The sequence below is a fragment of the Danio rerio genome, chromosome 19 (assembly GCF_049306965.1).
Source record: "Danio rerio strain Tuebingen ecotype United States chromosome 19, GRCz12tu, whole genome shotgun sequence".
NCBI lineage: Eukaryota > Metazoa > Chordata > Actinopteri > Cypriniformes > Danionidae > Danio > Danio rerio.
Genome location: NC_133194.1, coordinates 10,105,060 through 10,123,506, shown reverse-complemented (window position 1 = coordinate 10,123,506; position 18,447 = coordinate 10,105,060). Strand labels below are relative to the sequence as shown.

General features: G+C 40.4%; 1 protein-coding gene across 6 annotated transcripts in view; it reads right to left on the bottom strand.

Moving 5' to 3' along the window:
- Nucleotides 1–18,447, bottom strand: part of ash1l (ash1 (absent, small, or homeotic)-like (Drosophila)) — a 54,633-nt gene that overhangs the window by 24,318 nt on the left and 11,868 nt on the right. For 2 of the 6 annotated variants that reach the window (XM_073930953.1, XM_005159483.5), the window contains exons 4-14: nucleotides 13,966–18,334; nucleotides 11,733–12,480; nucleotides 11,447–11,614; nucleotides 11,261–11,355; nucleotides 10,688–10,761; nucleotides 8,375–8,420; nucleotides 8,059–8,167; nucleotides 6,718–6,924; nucleotides 4,578–4,655; nucleotides 4,051–4,197; nucleotides 451–559 (exon numbers count right to left, since the gene is read on the bottom strand). In XM_073930953.1, coding sequence (XP_073787054.1) covers nucleotides 451–559; nucleotides 4,051–4,197; nucleotides 4,578–4,655; nucleotides 6,718–6,924; nucleotides 8,059–8,167; nucleotides 8,375–8,420; nucleotides 10,688–10,761; nucleotides 11,261–11,355; nucleotides 11,447–11,614; nucleotides 11,733–12,480; nucleotides 13,966–18,334 — 6,150 coding nt within the window. Of the gene's footprint in view, nucleotides 1–450; nucleotides 560–4,050; nucleotides 4,198–4,577; nucleotides 4,656–5,116; nucleotides 5,186–5,342; nucleotides 6,925–8,058; nucleotides 8,168–8,374; nucleotides 8,421–10,687; nucleotides 10,762–11,260; nucleotides 11,356–11,446; nucleotides 11,615–11,732; nucleotides 12,481–13,965; nucleotides 18,335–18,447 lie in introns of those variants that run through there. The other 4 variants (XM_073930954.1, NM_001346407.1, XR_012394644.1 and 1 more) reach the window with 3 other exon arrangements.

Genomic DNA, 18,447 nt, shown 5'->3' with positions numbered 1-18,447 from the left:
ATACAATTGCTATGGAAGCCTTCATGTTAACAGAATAACAGAAGAACCGTCACTCCAAATGCAGAAGATAATGAGGAGAATTTCATTGAAGATAACTAAAACAAAAACAAACTAAATGAAATTAAATTATTAACCTTAAGAATACTGTGAGCTGGCAAAATAAACACAGTGAATTTTGATTTCAGGCAGACTTTTTCCTCAAAATAAAAAAAGAAAAGATCTTCGAATCGCAAAGAAATGAGTAAAGTATCAGGAAATGCTCATTCTTGAAGTGAGCTAATCCTTTAATGGATGAAACAGTCATGTGGCAATGAGTGTTTAAATCAGCACTGCCGATCTGGACGAATGAAAAACAAGCGTTCCCTATTAAACACAGCTGCGTGTGTATGTGTATGTACATGCTCCACACAGGCATGTTCCTGACATGTGGGATACGGGTGGCCGACGTACTTGTTCCTCTGTGTTGAAGGAGTGGAAGTTGTAGTCATATGTCAGTTCCGTTCCGCTGTTGATGTCTTTTAGAGCAAACAGGCCAATTCGGTACACTCCGTTCACCGACCTGAGAGGAAAACAGGCAGATTCGTGACTCACCGTTCTACGGCAGTTAAATAGAGCTGTATAATATATCAATTTAGGATCAATACAGTGACGCAAACATTTGTGATAGTCATTATTTTATTGTATTTATCTACTCTTGTAGTTTATTATATTTTAAGCGCATGCAATCCTATACAAAATTACCCCAAACATTCTAAAATAATGAATTCTTTATGATTAGAGCAAACCTGAGGAAATTATTTTCATATTTTAACATACAGGGGTTGGACAATGAAACTGAAACATTGACCAATTTAGTGTTGGAGGTTTCATGGCTAAATTTGACCAGCCTAGAGGCCAATCTTCATTGATTGCACATTCCAATAGTAAGAGCAGAGTGTGAAGGTTTAATTAGCATACTTATATGTGCACCTTAACTCTCCTGTTTCCACCAAAACTGTTCATTGGGAGTTCCGTGGGGTAATTATACAAGGCCAGGCTGCTATAATCAAACCTTTAGTCACTCGTGTCAATGTAACATGTCAGTTTCAATGGTGCCATTAGCAAAAATCTTAAACTGAGGACAATGTGAAACATGTATTGTTCTCCGATGAGTCCACGTTCACCGTCTTTCCCACATTTAGTAGAGTTATGGTGTGGAAAACTCCCAAAGAAGCATACTACCCAGACAGTTGCATGCCCAGAGTAAAGAATGAGCGTGGATCAGTGATGGTTTGGGCTGCAGTATCATGGCATTCCCCATGTCCAATACTTTTGCTAGATAGGCGCGTCACTGCCAAAAACTACCAAACCATTCTGGAGGACTGTGTGCACAAAATGATTCAAACATTGTAGCCTGAAGGTGGTGCTATGCATCAGAATGATAACGCATCAATACACACAGCAAGACTGATGACAGAGTGGTTCGATAAGCATGAAAGTGAAGTTAAATATCTCCCATGGCCTGCACAGTCACCAGAACTAAATATTATTGAGTCACTTTGGGGTGTTTTGGAGGAGCAAGTCGTGAAATGTTTTCCACCAAGAGCATCACATAGTGACCTAGCCACTATTCTGCAAGAAGAATAGCTCAAAATCCCTCTGGCCACTGTAAATAACTTATATCTGTCATTCTCAAGACAAAATGACGCTGTAGTGGCATCATCTACTATAAAAAAGTCCCTTATTATTGTGGTCTAAAAACCATTTGTTTCAGTTTCATTGTTCCAGCCCTATACATCACAGAAACCAATACAGACACCACAGACACCAGTATTTTCCACATATCATGCATCACTACAGTTGAGCTTTTAAAGTATAAAATGTTTTGTTACTGATCCAGTTGTGTTCTTTAATATGTTTGTGAAAAACAAGAATCATTTGTATGACCGTTTAATGGAGCTTTAATTATAGCTTATATTTATTTGATGTAGATTTTTTTTAACACAATCTTAACTATTATCTTAATTATATGCGTGCTTATTTAATAAATGTATTTATATTTTTCTGTGTTACCACATTAAAAGCCTTCTCTGTTTAGCCTTTTGTAGCTATATTGAGTCTTGAGCGTCAAGCCTCGAAATAAAATGAACTCAAGCCATCATCACGTCAGCCAAAATCAGAGCTTTGGACTTGATACTGAGCAACTAGGCTGAGTTTGCATTATGCAATAAGTTGGAATGAGGCCATTTTGGCACAGATGTGTGTGTGTGTGTGTGTCTGTGTGTGCTAACAGCTAACCACTGGGCAGCACAGCTGTGTCCCCCACCCTAAAACACAAGCTTCAGATAATCGCTCTTGTGTGACAAGATGGATGATCTGCCACCATCCAGCCTACAAGCACAGGATTTAATGCGTGTATGTGTGCACGAAAGAGAAAACAGTGCAAAAGATGAAAGAGATAACATTTTCTCTGCAGACTGTGTGAGCTCCAACACACAACTTGTGAGTGTTAACCTAGATCCTGCGTTCACGATCCTTTTGCTAATATACAACCCTTCATAGTTTAACAAATTAATGTTTGACAAACCTTTTTAAAGGAATAGCTCAACCAAAAATTTACATTTACTTACCATTTATTCCAAACTTATATTCAACTGTATAGCCATTTTTCACCAGAAAAATCACTTTGGGTACATTATCAAAAGCAGAAATGTGTTTAGGTGTATACACTACCTGACAAAAGCCTTGTCGGCTATCCAAGTTTAGGAACAACTAACAATAACTTTGGTTGATCCTTTGGTATCAGAAGTGGCTCATATGAAAGGCAAAGGCCTCTAGATTATGTTAATTTTACCAAAATAAAATATGATCATGCCTTGATTTTTAGTTATTTCATTAAGACAGTAAGGTCTGACTTTGCTTAGATAAAAGTCTTGTCACTCAACTGAAATAATGTCCAGTATAGAATATAAAGTCATGGTGCAGTGGAGAAAGAATTAATATTGTGTGTGACTCCCATGAGCTTGGATGAGCATCCATACATCTCTGCAATCACTCAAATAGCTTAGTCATCTGGAATGGCAAAGTAAGTGTTCTTGCAGTTCATCAAGATTCTTTGGATTCATCTTCAATGCCTCCACCTTCATCGTACCCCAGACATGCTTAATAATGTTCATGTCTGGTGTCTGGGTTGGCCAATCCTGGAGCACCTTGACCTTCTTTGCTTTCAGGAACTTTGATGTGGAGGCTGAAGAATGAGAAGGAGCACTTTTCCAGATGAAGAATTTGCCCCCTGCTGTGATTTACAAAGTAATTTGCAGCACAAATGTCTTGATACCTCAGGCTGTCAATGTTGCCATCCACTCTGCAGATCTCTCGCACAACCCCATACTGATCGCAACCCCAAACCATGATTTTTCCTTCACCAAACTTGACTGATTTCTGTGAGAATTTTGGGTCAATGCAGGTTCCAATAGGTCTTCTGCAGTGTTTGTGATGGTTGGGATGCAGTTCCAGTGGGAAGGCTTTTGTCAGGTAGCGTAGTATCATCTGTACAATTCCTGAATTGTATTGTAAAACTGTGCAGCTAATTTTGCACAAAATGTAATATCTACACGTATGTATGAAGTTTTTCAAAGAACAGATCTTTACTTTAATTAAGTATAAAAGTTTCTTTTCTTTGTTGAACACAAAATAATATCATTTAAAATATGATGGAAAACTAATAGACATTGACATCCACAGTAGGAAAATGATTACAGGTTTATCTTTTTATGTTCAACCGAAGAACGAAATTCATGTTTGGAGGAATTTAAGGGGTGATGAAAGAAAATAGAACTTTTATATTTAGATTAAGCTATCCCTTGAACACCTTCTGTACACTTTCGAAATGACTATGACTTGTTAGTAATACAGCAATTTCTAAAGAATACAGTCATTGCTTGCTCAGTGTTGGTGGTTGTCCACATACCTGGTGACTCAGCATACAAAAATGACCATTGGGTTTCTGAACTCATCAAAAGCTGATGGGATTTTATTGAGTGACTCATCCATGGTCTCATTTTTACTCACCATTTCTGCATCTCACAGTTGGGCTCGCAGCTGTGGTTGACAAAGCGAGCCTCGTTGCCCATGCGGTAGCTATCGATGACCATGCCGCTGTCCAGATTCAGGCAGTAGTGGCCGCTGTGAGAGAAGTACTGCTCCATCATGCGACTCCTAAACACACACACACACACACACACACACACACACACACACAAAAACACATGATACAATTCTAGAAAACTGTTAACAATCAAGGTATTCATATAATCAAACCGGCATAATATGTGAAAAGCGTGAACATGCTGAATGACAGAGGATTGTGAGTATTTGTACAGTGGATGTCCCACAAATTGCTAGTCTGAGTTTTGCTTTAGGTAATGTGTAAAAGGTAAAAAATAATTCACATTTATAATTCCTCCTTTTTTCTGAAAACTGCAACATTTAAAGGATTTGTTGGGAGTGAGGGGAACTAAAAATACATGTCAACAATGTCTGTAAATATTACGTTTTGTGGCCAATTTGCAATAATTTCAGTAAAAAATGTGACTTACACACCAATCTGCTTTTTATTTTCCCCCAACATTGGAATTTTGACTTGGTGCAACCTACAGTCAGACGCAATGTATTTTCTGGAAAATATGACAAAATCAGTTGATCATTTGATATGAAATATGATATAATAATATGAAACATTTCATGGAATTATTGTACCTGTTTAATATTTATAATTCTTAATGGATTCTCTTTTTAATTTAAAAAAATAAATTTTATATTTGTTTAAATGCCATATCAGCATCATCGGCTACATTCAATATATAATTTACAATCATAACTGTTTCTTAAAAAAATACATTGTACCAACACATACAAATAACAACACTGATAAAAAGTCATAATAGATCTTTCAATTAGATCAGTGATAAATAGTCCAAAAGTCCTCCAGAATAAACATTTTAAACATTTCCCTAAATAAAAACCTTCTCTTATTTAATTAAAAAAAGTACACTACCTGACAAAAAGTCTTGTCGCCTATCCAAGTTTTAGGAACAACTAATAATAACTTGACTTTTAGTTGATCATTTGGTTTCAGAAGTGGCTTATATGAAAGGCAAAGACCTCTAGATTACGATAATTTTACCAAAATAAAATATGATCATGCCTTGATTTTAAATTATTTAATTAGGACAGTAAGGTCTGACTTTGCTGAAATAATGTACAATATAGAATATAAAGTCATGGTGCAGTGGAGAAAGAATTAATATTGTGTATGACTCCCATAAACATGGAGGACTGCATCCATACATCTCTGCAATCACTCAAATAGCTTAGAGCAGGAGTCAACAAATCTCGTTCCTGGAGGGCCGGTAGAGTTCATCAAGATTCTTTGGATTCATCTTCAATGCCTCCTCCATCATCTTACCCCAGACATACTCAATAATGTTCATGTCAGGTGACTGGGCTGGCCATTCCTGGAGCACCTTGACCTTCTTTCCTTTCAGATCTTTGATGTGGAGGCTGAAGTATGAGAAGGAGCGCTATCCTGCTGAAGAATTTGCCCCCTGCTGTGATTTACAAAGTAATTTGCAGCACAAATGTCTTGATACCTCAGGCTGTTGATGTTACCATCCACTCTGCAGATCTCTTGCATGCCCCATACTGAATGCAACCCCAAACCATGATTTTTCCTTCACCAAACGTGACTGATTTCTGTGAGAATCTTGGGTCCATGTGGGTTCCAATAAGTCTTCTGCAGTATTTGGGATGATTGGGATGCAGTTCAACAGAGGATTCATCTGAATACTCTATCTCATGCCACTTTTCCAAATTATCAACTAGAAGTCAACTTATTTCTTGTTTCTCTTACAACTGAGATCGATGACAAGACTTTTGTCAGGTAAAGTACATTCCATTAAAATACGTTTTATAGTCTAAATATTTTTACACAAGCTACAAACAGGTTTTTCTTCCCCTTTCAATAAATATAACTGAGCAAGTCTTGTGTGGCCGAATGTACAACCAGGTCATGTCCATTTTAAAAAGATTTATTTCCAGCAATATTCATTCTGCATCTTATATTCATGAATTCTTTCTAATAAATATTTGGGGGAATTAACCTTTTTTGTACTAATACACTAATGCAACCTAATTCTACCGTGTTTAGATGCTTCTTTTTTGTCTCATTTTGCATAGTTTTAATCAATGACAATAATGGTTGTCATTTAATAGTCTTCTAGTTTTGAAATGTCCATGATCTCCACCTAGTCATATTACACATTATATAATAACCTGACTGTTTATAATAATAGAGTTGTTGTTATGATGTAATAACAACAACTAGTTTCAAGGAACAAGAACACTGTTCAATTATTAATTTAAACAAAATACTGAAATAGAAGAGAGTACATTTTATTTAAATAATTTTTTTACATTTTTATCATAATGTTTGGCAAAATTGACATCATTTGATCATCAATAAGACCATCATAGACAACAACATTATTATTGTAACTTGTTCCATAGTTCTATTTAAGACCAGTACATTTTTTAAGGCCAAAATGTTGATTTGTCAATTCAAAACAGATACCCAGAACATGCATTCTATGTGGAGAAAAGTCTTGAGAACTGGGACTGGCCTAGAAACATGCTGGTGGAAAAGTGTTATTACTAGTTTAAAGCCAAAATTTGTCTAACCTGAACTCTTGTTCGCTGACCACCTCTCCCAAGTACTCGATGATAAATTGGCCGGCACGAAGGGGCTGCTTGGTCCGGATGCCCCAGCCCTTTCCCTCAGCTCGGAAGCGCTCGAGGCACTGAACCCACTCATGCTTCTGGATCCGCTGGTTATCGCACTGATCGGAACACGGACACGTACTTGGAGAGCACTCGGCATAAATCATCCTGAGACAGACACACATGAGACCAATGTGATCTACTTGGTTGAGGTAAAACTGCACTCAAGGGTAAGCACAGGAGAAGGAAACATACTAAGACACACAAAGCCAGTGTTTTTTTGCCTTATTATAAAAACTAAATTCTGTAAACATAGAATGTTAGTAATGACTAAATCCAACCTAAATAATGTAATATACATTACCAGACCAGTATGTGGTGCTCCAAGGCCCCGATCAACCAATACTGAGTTCGAAATTGCTTACTTCAATACTATATAGTACGCTAAAAACAGTATGCGAGCCGAGTAGTATATCTGAATTGATAGTATTCGAAAAATGAGAGTACCCGGATGATTCACTACTTCCGATGAGATTCTGAAGTTTGCATCTTATGAAAGCTACGCTATCCCATTATGCTATGCAAGAGAATTCGTGAATAGGAGTAAAGCGATGCAACTGACGCAGATGGGTCATGTAATCAAAACAAAATCGCGGATGTAGAGAATGAGTTCCATTCATACTACTCCCATTCATGCTATATACAACATACTTTTCCAACAGTCGAGTATTAAATTTGAATTAAAATGTACCAAATGAATAGTAGGCGATTTCGGACGCAGACAAAGTGTTTTTGCTGTGATAAGCACCATTATTTGTTTTCTAAGCATCTGCCTTATGTTTTTGACACACTCTAAGCACATACAACTAAAAAAAATCCACTGACGTCACACTCTCCAGCATCAAAATCATTGATACAGTGGTTGCCAGCAACATTAAAAAGTGCAGTGCACTGCTCTTTTCTAAAGTGAAGGAAAAGATAGTGACTGCGCCTCACTTTTTCAGAACTGATAAATGGATTAATTTTGCCATAAATATACCCAAAGCAACTTAAATGCCAGACCAGTATGCCGTGCTTTTATTCTGCGACAAAGATACACAAGCAATAGAGAAGCCTTCTGCATATGCATAAATTTAATAGAAGATTTTATCTACTCTAGGACCCAGTTAAAACAATTGTTTTTAATACCAGATCCACATGGATAAAATGCCAATGAGATACTTAATGATGGCGTATATATTTAAACACATCTCCTTGTGGACAAGGCCTAAAATCCAAAATGAAGATCTTTGATAATGTCACCTGTTTAGACAATCATCTTGACAGCCCTTTTCACTAGAGTCGTCAGGCAACCTGCAGTTACAGGTAGTGGCTTCATAGCCAGAAAGAGGCTTCACATCCACATAGACATCTAAGAGGAGAAATATAAACACAGCACTCTTGAACATCTGCAAGCATATTTATGCATTAATGAGGTGCGAAAAACAAGAGCAGCAAAGTCAAGAAGGAATCATCAACTCCCGGCTCTGTCAAATCAAAATATATTTATGGAAACACATGCATATTGTGCACTGCTGACTTCTTAGGCAATAGTCATAAATAGTGAAAATATCCTTACTGGATCTGATCTTCTTGTAGAGAGGCACGTCAGGTCTCTTGTAGAGCTATAAAACAAAAATCCACCTTTTAGTATGAAGTTTTAAGCAATAACAGGCATTAAACTATTATTATAATTTTAGAATCAGCTTGATTTTGAAAACTGAATTTGTGTTTATTTTAAACCCTTTTGTCAAATATTTGCATCAATAACAAGCAATACATTTTTAAAACTTATCGGCAGAACAAGAACATTTTTTAGCCCATCACTGAGTCTATTTATTTACATGTGTAAATATAAGTTATTATATTCATTTCAGTCATGTTAATAACTAATGTCCAAATATTTTGAGGTGGAATGGTATTGCCTCGCAGCAAGAAGGTCGCTGGTTCTACGCGTATTCACATGGGTTTCCTCTAGGTCAGTGGTTCTCAAACTTTTTTCATCAAGTACCACCTCAGAAAAAAATTGTCTCTCCAAGTACCACTAAAATGAGCAGTATTGAAATACCAACAGAATCTCACGGCAATTCGTAACTTTTTCATTTAGTGGCTAATTCGTATGAATTCGTACGATCTAATTCGTACAATTTAGTACGATTTGCTTATCCCCCAATGACGGTTGGGGTTAGGGGTGGGGTCAGGTGCCACACTTCCTTTTTAAAATCGTACCATTTCGTACGACTGAACTCGTACGTATTCGTATGAATTAGCCACTAAACTGGCAAAACGTAAAATACTTACGTTTTCTCGTGAGATCAGGCTGGAAATACAGTAGCGTTGTAGGCTCAGTAAAGCGGCTACAACTCTGCTCAGTTAAAAAACGTGGCAGATTACCTCAGGAATATAGGCTATATGTCATATATAGCATATTATATACATCATTTTTGATAAATTTTGAAATATATGTAGCATGTACATGACATATTTCATTCCTCCGCGTACCACTAGAAGGAAGCCCGTGTACCACTACCACTGCTCTAGGTGCTCCGGTTTCCCCCACAGTCAAAACTCATGCGCTACAGGTGACTTGAATAAACTTAATTGACTGTTGTGTATGTGTGTGAATGAGTGTGTATGGATGTTTCCCACTACTGGGTTGCAGCTGGAAGGGCATATGCTGCATAAAACATACGCTGGAATAGTTGGCAGTTCATTCTGATGTGGTGACCCCTGATAACCAGGGACAAAGCCGAAGAAGAATGAATGAATGAAATGTTTTGATTTATTTCCAATACAATCTGTTAAGTAATATTTCCTGTGCTTTATTGTTATATTATATGGGAGACTTTTCTGTTTAACAAACAAATGGATCTAATTTTAAATAGATCTTTAACTTATTAATTTTAAAGTCATTATTTTTTATTGATTTTTTTTTAGGTTTTTAGTTACACTACACCCCAAAACATTCTGCATACATCTGCATATTTGTTTTTTAACTTCTGCTCAGTAACAGCAAGAAATGTCTGCAGATTCTGTTGTCTGCCCCTTTTAATGGTGTAAGAAACATTAACTTAATCAGGGTATATGCAGGAATCCTAAAGATAATTTCACTACCTTTTGAGACCTAATCAAAATAAAAGACCTCATCGCCACTTCAAGTTGTAACCAGTATCAAACCTTTAACTTAATAAACAGTTGTTAATAAACAGTTGTAGTTAAATAAATCAATGAAAGAAAAAAAAAATTATAATAAAAATAAATAAATAAATAAATCAATAGAGCACAACCATGCAACACTCAGATAAGCTCATTACACGGTTGTTTTCAGCGAGAGGCTTCAGCCACTGTTTAAACTTGTCTTTCTCCAACCAGGAGTAGGCAATCTTATTTTCCCGTTTTGCCGTCTGTTTTGTTCTATGGTTTTGCTACATGTGAAGAGTGTCACATGATCTTCCCGCGTTTGTTCTAAATGACATGACATCACCTGGATGGAAGAGCTTGGCCGGACACATCTCGGCCCGAACTAATGGAGCCCGCCGTTGTTAATATTAGGAGGAAAATTAATATATTTATACTTTTTTGAAGTCAAACACTTTGGAAAACACTTGAATAAAATGTAAGACCTCATAAAGACGCGATTAAGACATTTTAAAACTTTTTAAGAGCATTAATAATCTTATAATTGATTTATTAAGTTTATTACTTTTTAAGACCCCGCGGACAATCTATTAATGCAATGTATTCTTTGAAAAAAGAAAAAAAAGTGTTTGTAATATTTGTTTGTGGAAAGCAAGACAAAAACACTGCTCAATAAAACGATTTTAAAGTGAAAACCATGACAATGACAAAAGCAGTTGCCAACTCAGGTAAAGATGTGGTTGTAAGTGGCTACCTGATCATGTTTCCAAAGCCACAGGATGTCGTAAGGCAGCTGGAAATCAATGCGTTTCTGTCTCAAGTATTTCCCTGGACAAACACCGAAGACAAATTGCAGTTATTAATTCAATCTCTTTGTCCTTTAACTTCAGGCTGCGCCATTCCAGTATTGAATCAACTAATCACCTCATAACTCATAAACCATAACTAATCAGCCTGATTGCCCATGAGGCCTTACATAATGAACTGGCTGGGAACGACACTGCACACTCAAATCAAGTTTTATTTGTTGAAACGATAGTGCTTTAAAATACCAATTCACACCACACCAGCAAACACTTTGTGGGGGTTTTTCCCCTGTTAGTATCTGGTTTTCACCAACTGAACATGCTGAATCAACTCTTGCTGGGTTGCAGAATTTCTGAGAAATCAGGTGGAGTGATCTGCTAGTCTTCCATGTTTGTTAGAGTCTGTTGATGTGGTGTGCATAGGCCTTATTGCTGAAACAAGATCGTAACTCCAACTCTCAAGCAAACTGCAAACAGATATTGGGCTAAATTTAGGCAGGTTAAAATTTGTAGAAACTCACCAACATGAATGGGAGCAGGAAGAAGGCCATAGTCATGTTCACCTGGAGTGTATTCTAGCTTCTCTTTCTTTAACTGTAGCAGCTGACTGCGAGGACTGAAGGGGAAATGGAGAGAGGTTACATTTATTTACCAAAGATATAAAGATTAGATAACAAGACAAGCCTACTGAACATGCTAATTCTTACTCATCAGTCTTGTACACATCAGAGTAAAGTCCCGCCTTTTGAAACTTCTTTTTGGGTGGTCTAGCAACTCTCTTCTCACGTTGGCTGGTCACTGATGGGTTTGGGGTTGGTTCCGAAGTAGCAGGGCCTGGGCGCTCAGGGGAGCCATCAGGTTTTCCCTCCAGTGCACTGCAAAATTTATTATTAGAAGAAGAAGTTTGTGGCCATAAAATCAATTGACTTAGATTATAATCTTTTTCCTAGCAACCTAGAGTCAGACATTGTAGATCAGACTTGTTCTGCATACCTGCGAAAACAGTGCACTTCTTCCTGGGTCAACCATTGCCTGCTTCCTTCTGTTCTAACTCTCGACATTACATCGTCTTCTCTAGCAGCTGACTGTTGTTCTTGTTCTTCGTCTTCTTCTTCTTCTTCGTCCTCCACCTGTCTTTCTTCCTCCGCATCCTCCTCTTCTTCATCACCTCCTTCAGTCTCCCTTTCCCAGTGCTTCCGCTTGCGTCCCTTTTTGCGCTGGTTCTGTACGACAGCCTCAATGGCATCAACTACAGTATCTGCCTCCCAGAGTGCAGTTGCTCGGTGCCTTTCAGGTAATGGGTGGTTGTCTTGTTCGGAAGTCTGTGGTGGGGGTGTTGCAGGAGGTGAGGGCAGCGGGTTCTTGCGGGGACGTCCTGGACCCCGTTTTTTCACCATGTTGTTCCCTGTACGTGCTTGCCTTTGGAGCTTCTTTGCACGGAGGATCTTGTTGACATGAAGCAGGTTGTTTTTGGGAGGGGGCCGGTGGGAGAGATGTGAAGGTGGGGAATCAAGGCAGCATGCAGGCTGGGAGGAGCATGTGGATGGACTAGCTTGGCGGCTGGAGGGCCGGAGTGGTGCAGTGTTTCCAGGCTGGTCTAGAGTGCAGTGCGGCAGGCAAGAGGCAGCGTGCGAGAGGGATAGAGGAGGGTGGTGGTGATGGTGGTGCCGATGATGGAGACCCTCAGAAACATCAGGAACACTGGATTGGCCAACTCTGTTCTGCAAGCTAGATACATTCCCTATAAGATTAAAACAAGAGAGTTGAAGTGCAGAAATATTATTCACAATTCCACAATTTAGAAGAGCAACAAAAAAATGATGTGACGTCAACCAATATACCACCAACCCTGTTTGGATAATCAAGTTGTCAAAAGGCAAACTTATCTCCATTTTAATATTTACAGAGACAATTCTAATGGAAACAATGAGCAACATAATTCCATTCAAAAATAAAGGTTAGACCTTTATAGAGAGCAAGATGCACTAACACTTGAGTATCTCTTCTAAACCAACTATAATCCAATTTTTCTCCATATCACCTAATGGTCAAATTCTGATGTAGCAGAAAATAATCATCTCACAGACTCAGCAAAAAGCAGCTACATGCATTCATTTGTGCAGAGCCTCATTAACTCTGTTCCCTCTATCCCTCATTATCTGTTTAATTAACTTACTCTCAGTCTAACTCACTTTCAACACAGTCTAGTCTATTATTTTCGATTCATCTTATCTATTCATCAGTCATGCTCTTCCTTTCACATCTTTATTTTTTTTTTTTTACAATTACACTTTGGAAGACGAGTTGCATGTCTTGAGCACTTATTTCAGCTTTGCTGAAATCACATAATAATGCCTGCCTTGAAAGCACCAATTACTATATTTGGGTTCCAATTCATCAACTAACTCTTCCTTTCAATCACATCTTATTCATGACCTTGGTCTTATTCTTATTTTTTCCCAGGTCCCATTTTCCTCCCGCACTTAATCCTCCTCCTTTACTCGTTTTCATCAGTTGCTTGCTCTTGCTGCTACAATGAATTAATGGTGCAGTCAATGGCCGTTGGATGACCTTATGTCTTGAGCTCTAATCCTGGATTACATTCTACACTTTGCTGTCTCACTAGGGACCCTCTATGCACAAGCACATATACACAAACACACTGTCAATCCATCTTGAGAGTCTGCATTGTTATGAAAACTGCTCCATTACACCTGGTTCAGTAATGTTACATTTGAACCAGTTTGTGCATGAGTAAGGATAAGGGCGTTTAGCCATAAAATGCTTGAATATGCAAGGTACCTATGTGGAAATTCCCTGCAGCTAGAGTGCAAAGGAAATTATATTCCAACTAGCCATTAGGAATTATGTTTTTTGGGACTTTTAAAGACAAGCTGCAGCTCTGACCATTCTTGCATCAACCTCTTTAGGTTAAAAGAAGTCATTTAAAGCAAAAAACTGTAAAACTATAAAAATCAATATGAAACGCTGACAGGAAGTACTAATCATTCAATTGTGACATGCATTAAAGCAAGAAAACACAAATAGATTTTAAGCAAAAAACCATGGAAGACATCAAGGTAAAATAATTTTTGGAGAGTGACTACATTTACTGCATTAATTCTGCAACCTTTGCAATATCAAATTAACTAGTTCACCAGATAAGGCTCAAGTACAGATTTGCATTTGTTCATTTGACAATGTAAAAAAAAGCTGATTTTCTCACCAATTTCTCTTTTCTCTGAAGATGTTGAACGATCCCTTCTAACCGTCCTGTCCAACCGTGAGAGACTGGGACTCTCTAATGGTCCACCTTTTTTGCTGCGACTTCCTTTGAGGGAGGTCCTTGATAGTGCAGATGCAAACAGGTTTGTGTGATGGCTGATCTCTGGCTCTTCAATGGGGGAAGCAGCATCTTCCTCATCACTCTCTGAGCAATCCACTGGATTTTGCACATGTCCTTCAGAGAATGCACCAGACCCCGAAAAAGACTGGTTTCTAGAGAGCTTGGAGTAATCAGTATCAGAACTTCCCATTCTGAACCAGGAGTCAACAGGATGATGTCCCCGACTTGCAGTGCCCAAAGACAGTCGTGAGGGCCCAAGACAAGACATAGAGGCCTCTTTTCGCTTGTACCGTTCTGCAGAGGATGTGGAGGAAGAGGAAGGGGAGTTGGCAGAAGCTGACTGTTTGTTAGTTCGGGAGTCAGCAGAGCCATCTCGTCCAAACCGGCAGTGCTGCAGGGACTCTACGCTCCCTCTCTCCCCTCTTCCGGCCCCCAAGCCCTCACCTCCAACACCTCTGCCTCCTATACCACCTAAAACTCCACCACCATCATCACCCTCCTCTTCTCCACAGCGATCACGGTGTTTGTGCCTATGCTTGTGTTTGTGGTGCCAGCCAAATGACAGCTCAGATGACATGGCAGGATAGAGCATGGATGAACGACCACCACCTAAATACTCTTGCCTAAGTAGCTTATGTTTCTTCTTGTGAAATTTGGAGGGGTTAAGAAGCAGGTGGGATGGGTGATGATGATGCACATAAGAAGGGGGTGGAGGTGGAGGAAAAGATGGTGAATGAACATGGTGGGATGGGCCAGAGTGGGGAGCCTGGTGATGAGGATGGGGGTACAGGGCACTTGGTGGGGTATAACCACGATAGTAACCAAGTCCCAGTGGGGTAGAAGAGTATGGGACACCATAAGAAGGGTGATAGAAACCTCCACTTGAGAGGGGAAAGCCTAAACCAGGTACAAAAGGTACTTCTGATATGGATTCCCGAAGCTTAGGTGGTCGACCTCTTTTCTTTTTAAGATCTGGCTTACGAACGTAATGAAGTGAATCACATGGGTAGGCTGGGTGGGGTGAATAATACCCACTAAAATTTATCCTGAATATTGTGGGTAATAGATCTCTATGCAGATAGTGATGGGGTGGTGGATTGGTTCCGCCTCCAAGGCTGCTGCTAGGTCTGGTACTTCCCAAGCCAGACCCACGGCCAGGACCAGCCCCGGCACCCAAACCTATGCTGCTGCCCAAACGAAGTGTAGGTGTTCGATGAGAAATTCGTATATCACTAAGCTGCACACATATCTCATCTAAATCAGCCAAAAAATCTGGGTCTTGTCTGCGGGACCGTAGCTGCAGGTACTTCTTCTTGCGTTTACGCTTTTGCCTTTTTAGTTTGTCATAGCTAGGGCAGCCATGCCCACGACGCTTGCACTTATGCTTGTGTTTCTCTTTATGTCCAACCAAAGCAGAAGATGGGGCAGCAGGGTGCGATCTTCTTGGGTCAGGTGATGCTCTCACTCCAAGAGGTGAGGGTGTAGGTGAGGGACGTTCTAGAAGAACTGAAGATGAGTGCCTCCTCCGACCTCTCGAAGAAAGTCCAATTCCCGTTCCAATACCTGGACCTATGACTCCAGGCATTAAGAGTCCACCTGCCATACCCTGTGAGACCCCCACACCAGGTAAGCCATTGGCACTTCCAGCTTTTTCCCCACGGTCAGAGGTGCTATTATTGTCTGTTCCAATGCCACTGTCACTGGGTACAGTCTCTTCACTGTGTGATTCACTCACTGGAGAAGGTGTGGCTTCTTTCAGCTCACTCAGTGGAGCTGGAGACGTTGGCAATAGTGGCCTTGGAGGAGAAAATTTTCGATAATGATAGTGCTGCCGGTAATGGTGGTGGTGATGATGGTAACCCCGGCAAGAGGACTTCTTCTGAGATGGGTGTGCAGTGGATGTTGCAGCACTTGCTACAGATCGAGCAGAGGGGGCTGAAAAAGTAGGCGGTGGAAATGAGAATGAGTGGTGGACCTGATGAGAATGACTGCAGTGTGGGTGAGATGAGAAATGCACTGAGCCAGGCTCTACAAAGCTAGCATCACTAATGGGGCTTTGGCCCCCACTTGACTGTGATAGTGATGGGGAAGGAAACACCTCAGATGGAGGCAACTGGTGTGGTTGGTTTTGTAAAGCCTGCACCTGGTGATGATGAGGGGATGAAGTGTTTGGTGATAAGAAAGGCTCAGGAGGGGGTGTGGGGGCACCTGGGGAAGGATTAGTTGATGTTTTTGGCTTACGACCCCTTCTTTTACCCATATATATTGTCCCCTTTTTGCTTACATTAATCTGGGGCCCTAATTTGCCACCAAATGTAGCAGCAAGTGATGTCAGGGACTGTGGTTTTGTAGCAACCGGAGACCCTGTTGGCCCACTGCTTCTTGAGCATTCCTGCTCCTCTGCTGGTTTTGGCCCAAGCAGTATTTGGCTGAGGAGCCTCTTCCGTTTTACTGTCTTCATTTTATTGATTTTGCCTATGATCGTCTTCATAATGAGCTGCCCATTACCCTTATTACGAAAAGGTTTTTCCCCAACTGATGCTTCCCCTGACTCAGGAGCAAGAGTCGGAGGCTGGGTTTCTTGAGGAAGAGTTGGAGGTGAGCGCTTGGGTCGCCCTCGCTTTCTTGCCATCATTTTAGGTGGATTAAAATCCACTTCAGGGTGCAAAACAGGGGGGTCCTGCTCTTCCTTAGACTTGAGCAGACTGGAGAAGGATTTTGAAGGTGCCAACTTGTTTGGGGTGCAGCCATGTGCTGGTGCATCTAATCGAGGCATTTTGGTCTTTGGACGTCCTCTCTTCTTGGGCGAAGAATCGAAAATATCAGAATCCTCTGGGGATGTGTAACTGTCACTGAGAGGCTGCTCCACAGACTCCCGAATAGGGGATGAGAAAGAAAGCCCTGAGGGCATTGGTGTGGGGATTTGCTGATGGTTAGAAGGAGACTCATGTAAAGACTTGTGGGTGCGACTCACTGCCTTCGTCCAGCGAGGTCGTCGTCCTCGTCGCTTCTTAAGAGGTTTTGAATCCTGCTCAGATGGTGATGCAGGAGAAATAGCCCCGGTGTCATCGCATAGTGGTGGTGGGCTCCTGCTGGCACCAGAAGGGTATGAAGGAGAAATAGTGCATTTGGTGGACTCAGCAGGACTTGGTACCCCACTAACGCGACTTTCCTGATTGGGACTACGTTTGACTGGGCTTGAGCTCTTACCCCTGTCATTTCGAGGAGCTGATAAAGAACACCTTTCTTTTGCATCCTGCTTCCCAGTTATAGCTGGAGTGATACCTTTACTTAAATCTCTTGGACTGTCTGTGTCCTTTTCCCGGTCACGTTCTTTGTCTTTCTCACTAAAATCCTCTATTCGAGAGGGGCTTGCTTTAGGGCGTGAGGTTAGAGAGCCTGGCAAACCTATGTTACAGCTTGTACTTCCTATTCTCTCTACGGAGGATGAAGAAGAAAATGGAGGTGAAGCAGCTGCGGATGAAGAATGAGATGGGCAATGCCCAAGACGAGACTGAGATTTCATTCCATCTGTGTTGTTAATGTCAGTGCTTTCATTTGTGGATGTTGTTGTCGTCAAGCGACTGCTGTTTTGAGACAGTGCTGAACTAGTGGTGGTGGTGGTTGTGCTGCTGCTACCGGAGACCCCTTTTGAAAGTCCATCTGATTCCTCTTTTTTAGAAGTTCCAGAAAATTTCTCAAGGATACTGTCTTTGTTTTTAGACCCATATGGGCGACCAGGGGGCCGTGATACAGGTGGTGGTTGGGCGAGGTGAACCGCCCTGGAATAGGTGTTTCTATTAGCCATTGCCCGTTCAGGGCGCTGCAGATTAGAAATTAACGGAGGTGAGCTACTGTGTGCTGGAGCTGGCGATACCTTTCGGGCTTTTGGCTTAGGGCACTTTGAAGGTGGGCATGTAGCTATGAGCTGAGCAAGTTTTTCAGTTACTGTAGGGGTACCCCAAGAAGAAATCCCTCTTTCTTGTTCCTTCTGCCCCTCCAAAAAATTGCATTGAGGCGTTTTTAAGATTCCATCTATTTTAGGGTCCTGTTGCGAAGTGGCAGCTGGGGGCACTGCTGGTGGAGATGGGGCAGGGGCAGAGTTTGTTTGTGGAACATGGTTTTTCTTTCCAGAGGAGTGTGATTTACTTTCTGTCGTGGGGCGATGGAGATTAAGAGGTTTCTCTGATGAAGCAACAGATTTTACGTCAGCCTTTCCCTCTGATTTGCAGGCAAGTTTTGGAGGACCCTATAAGAACATAAAAAAATCAATAAATCACAGTAACATTGATCAAACATTTCATTCAGAATATTGTGCACATTCATAAATTTCATGTTAATAAATTCAAGTTGACAAATTGA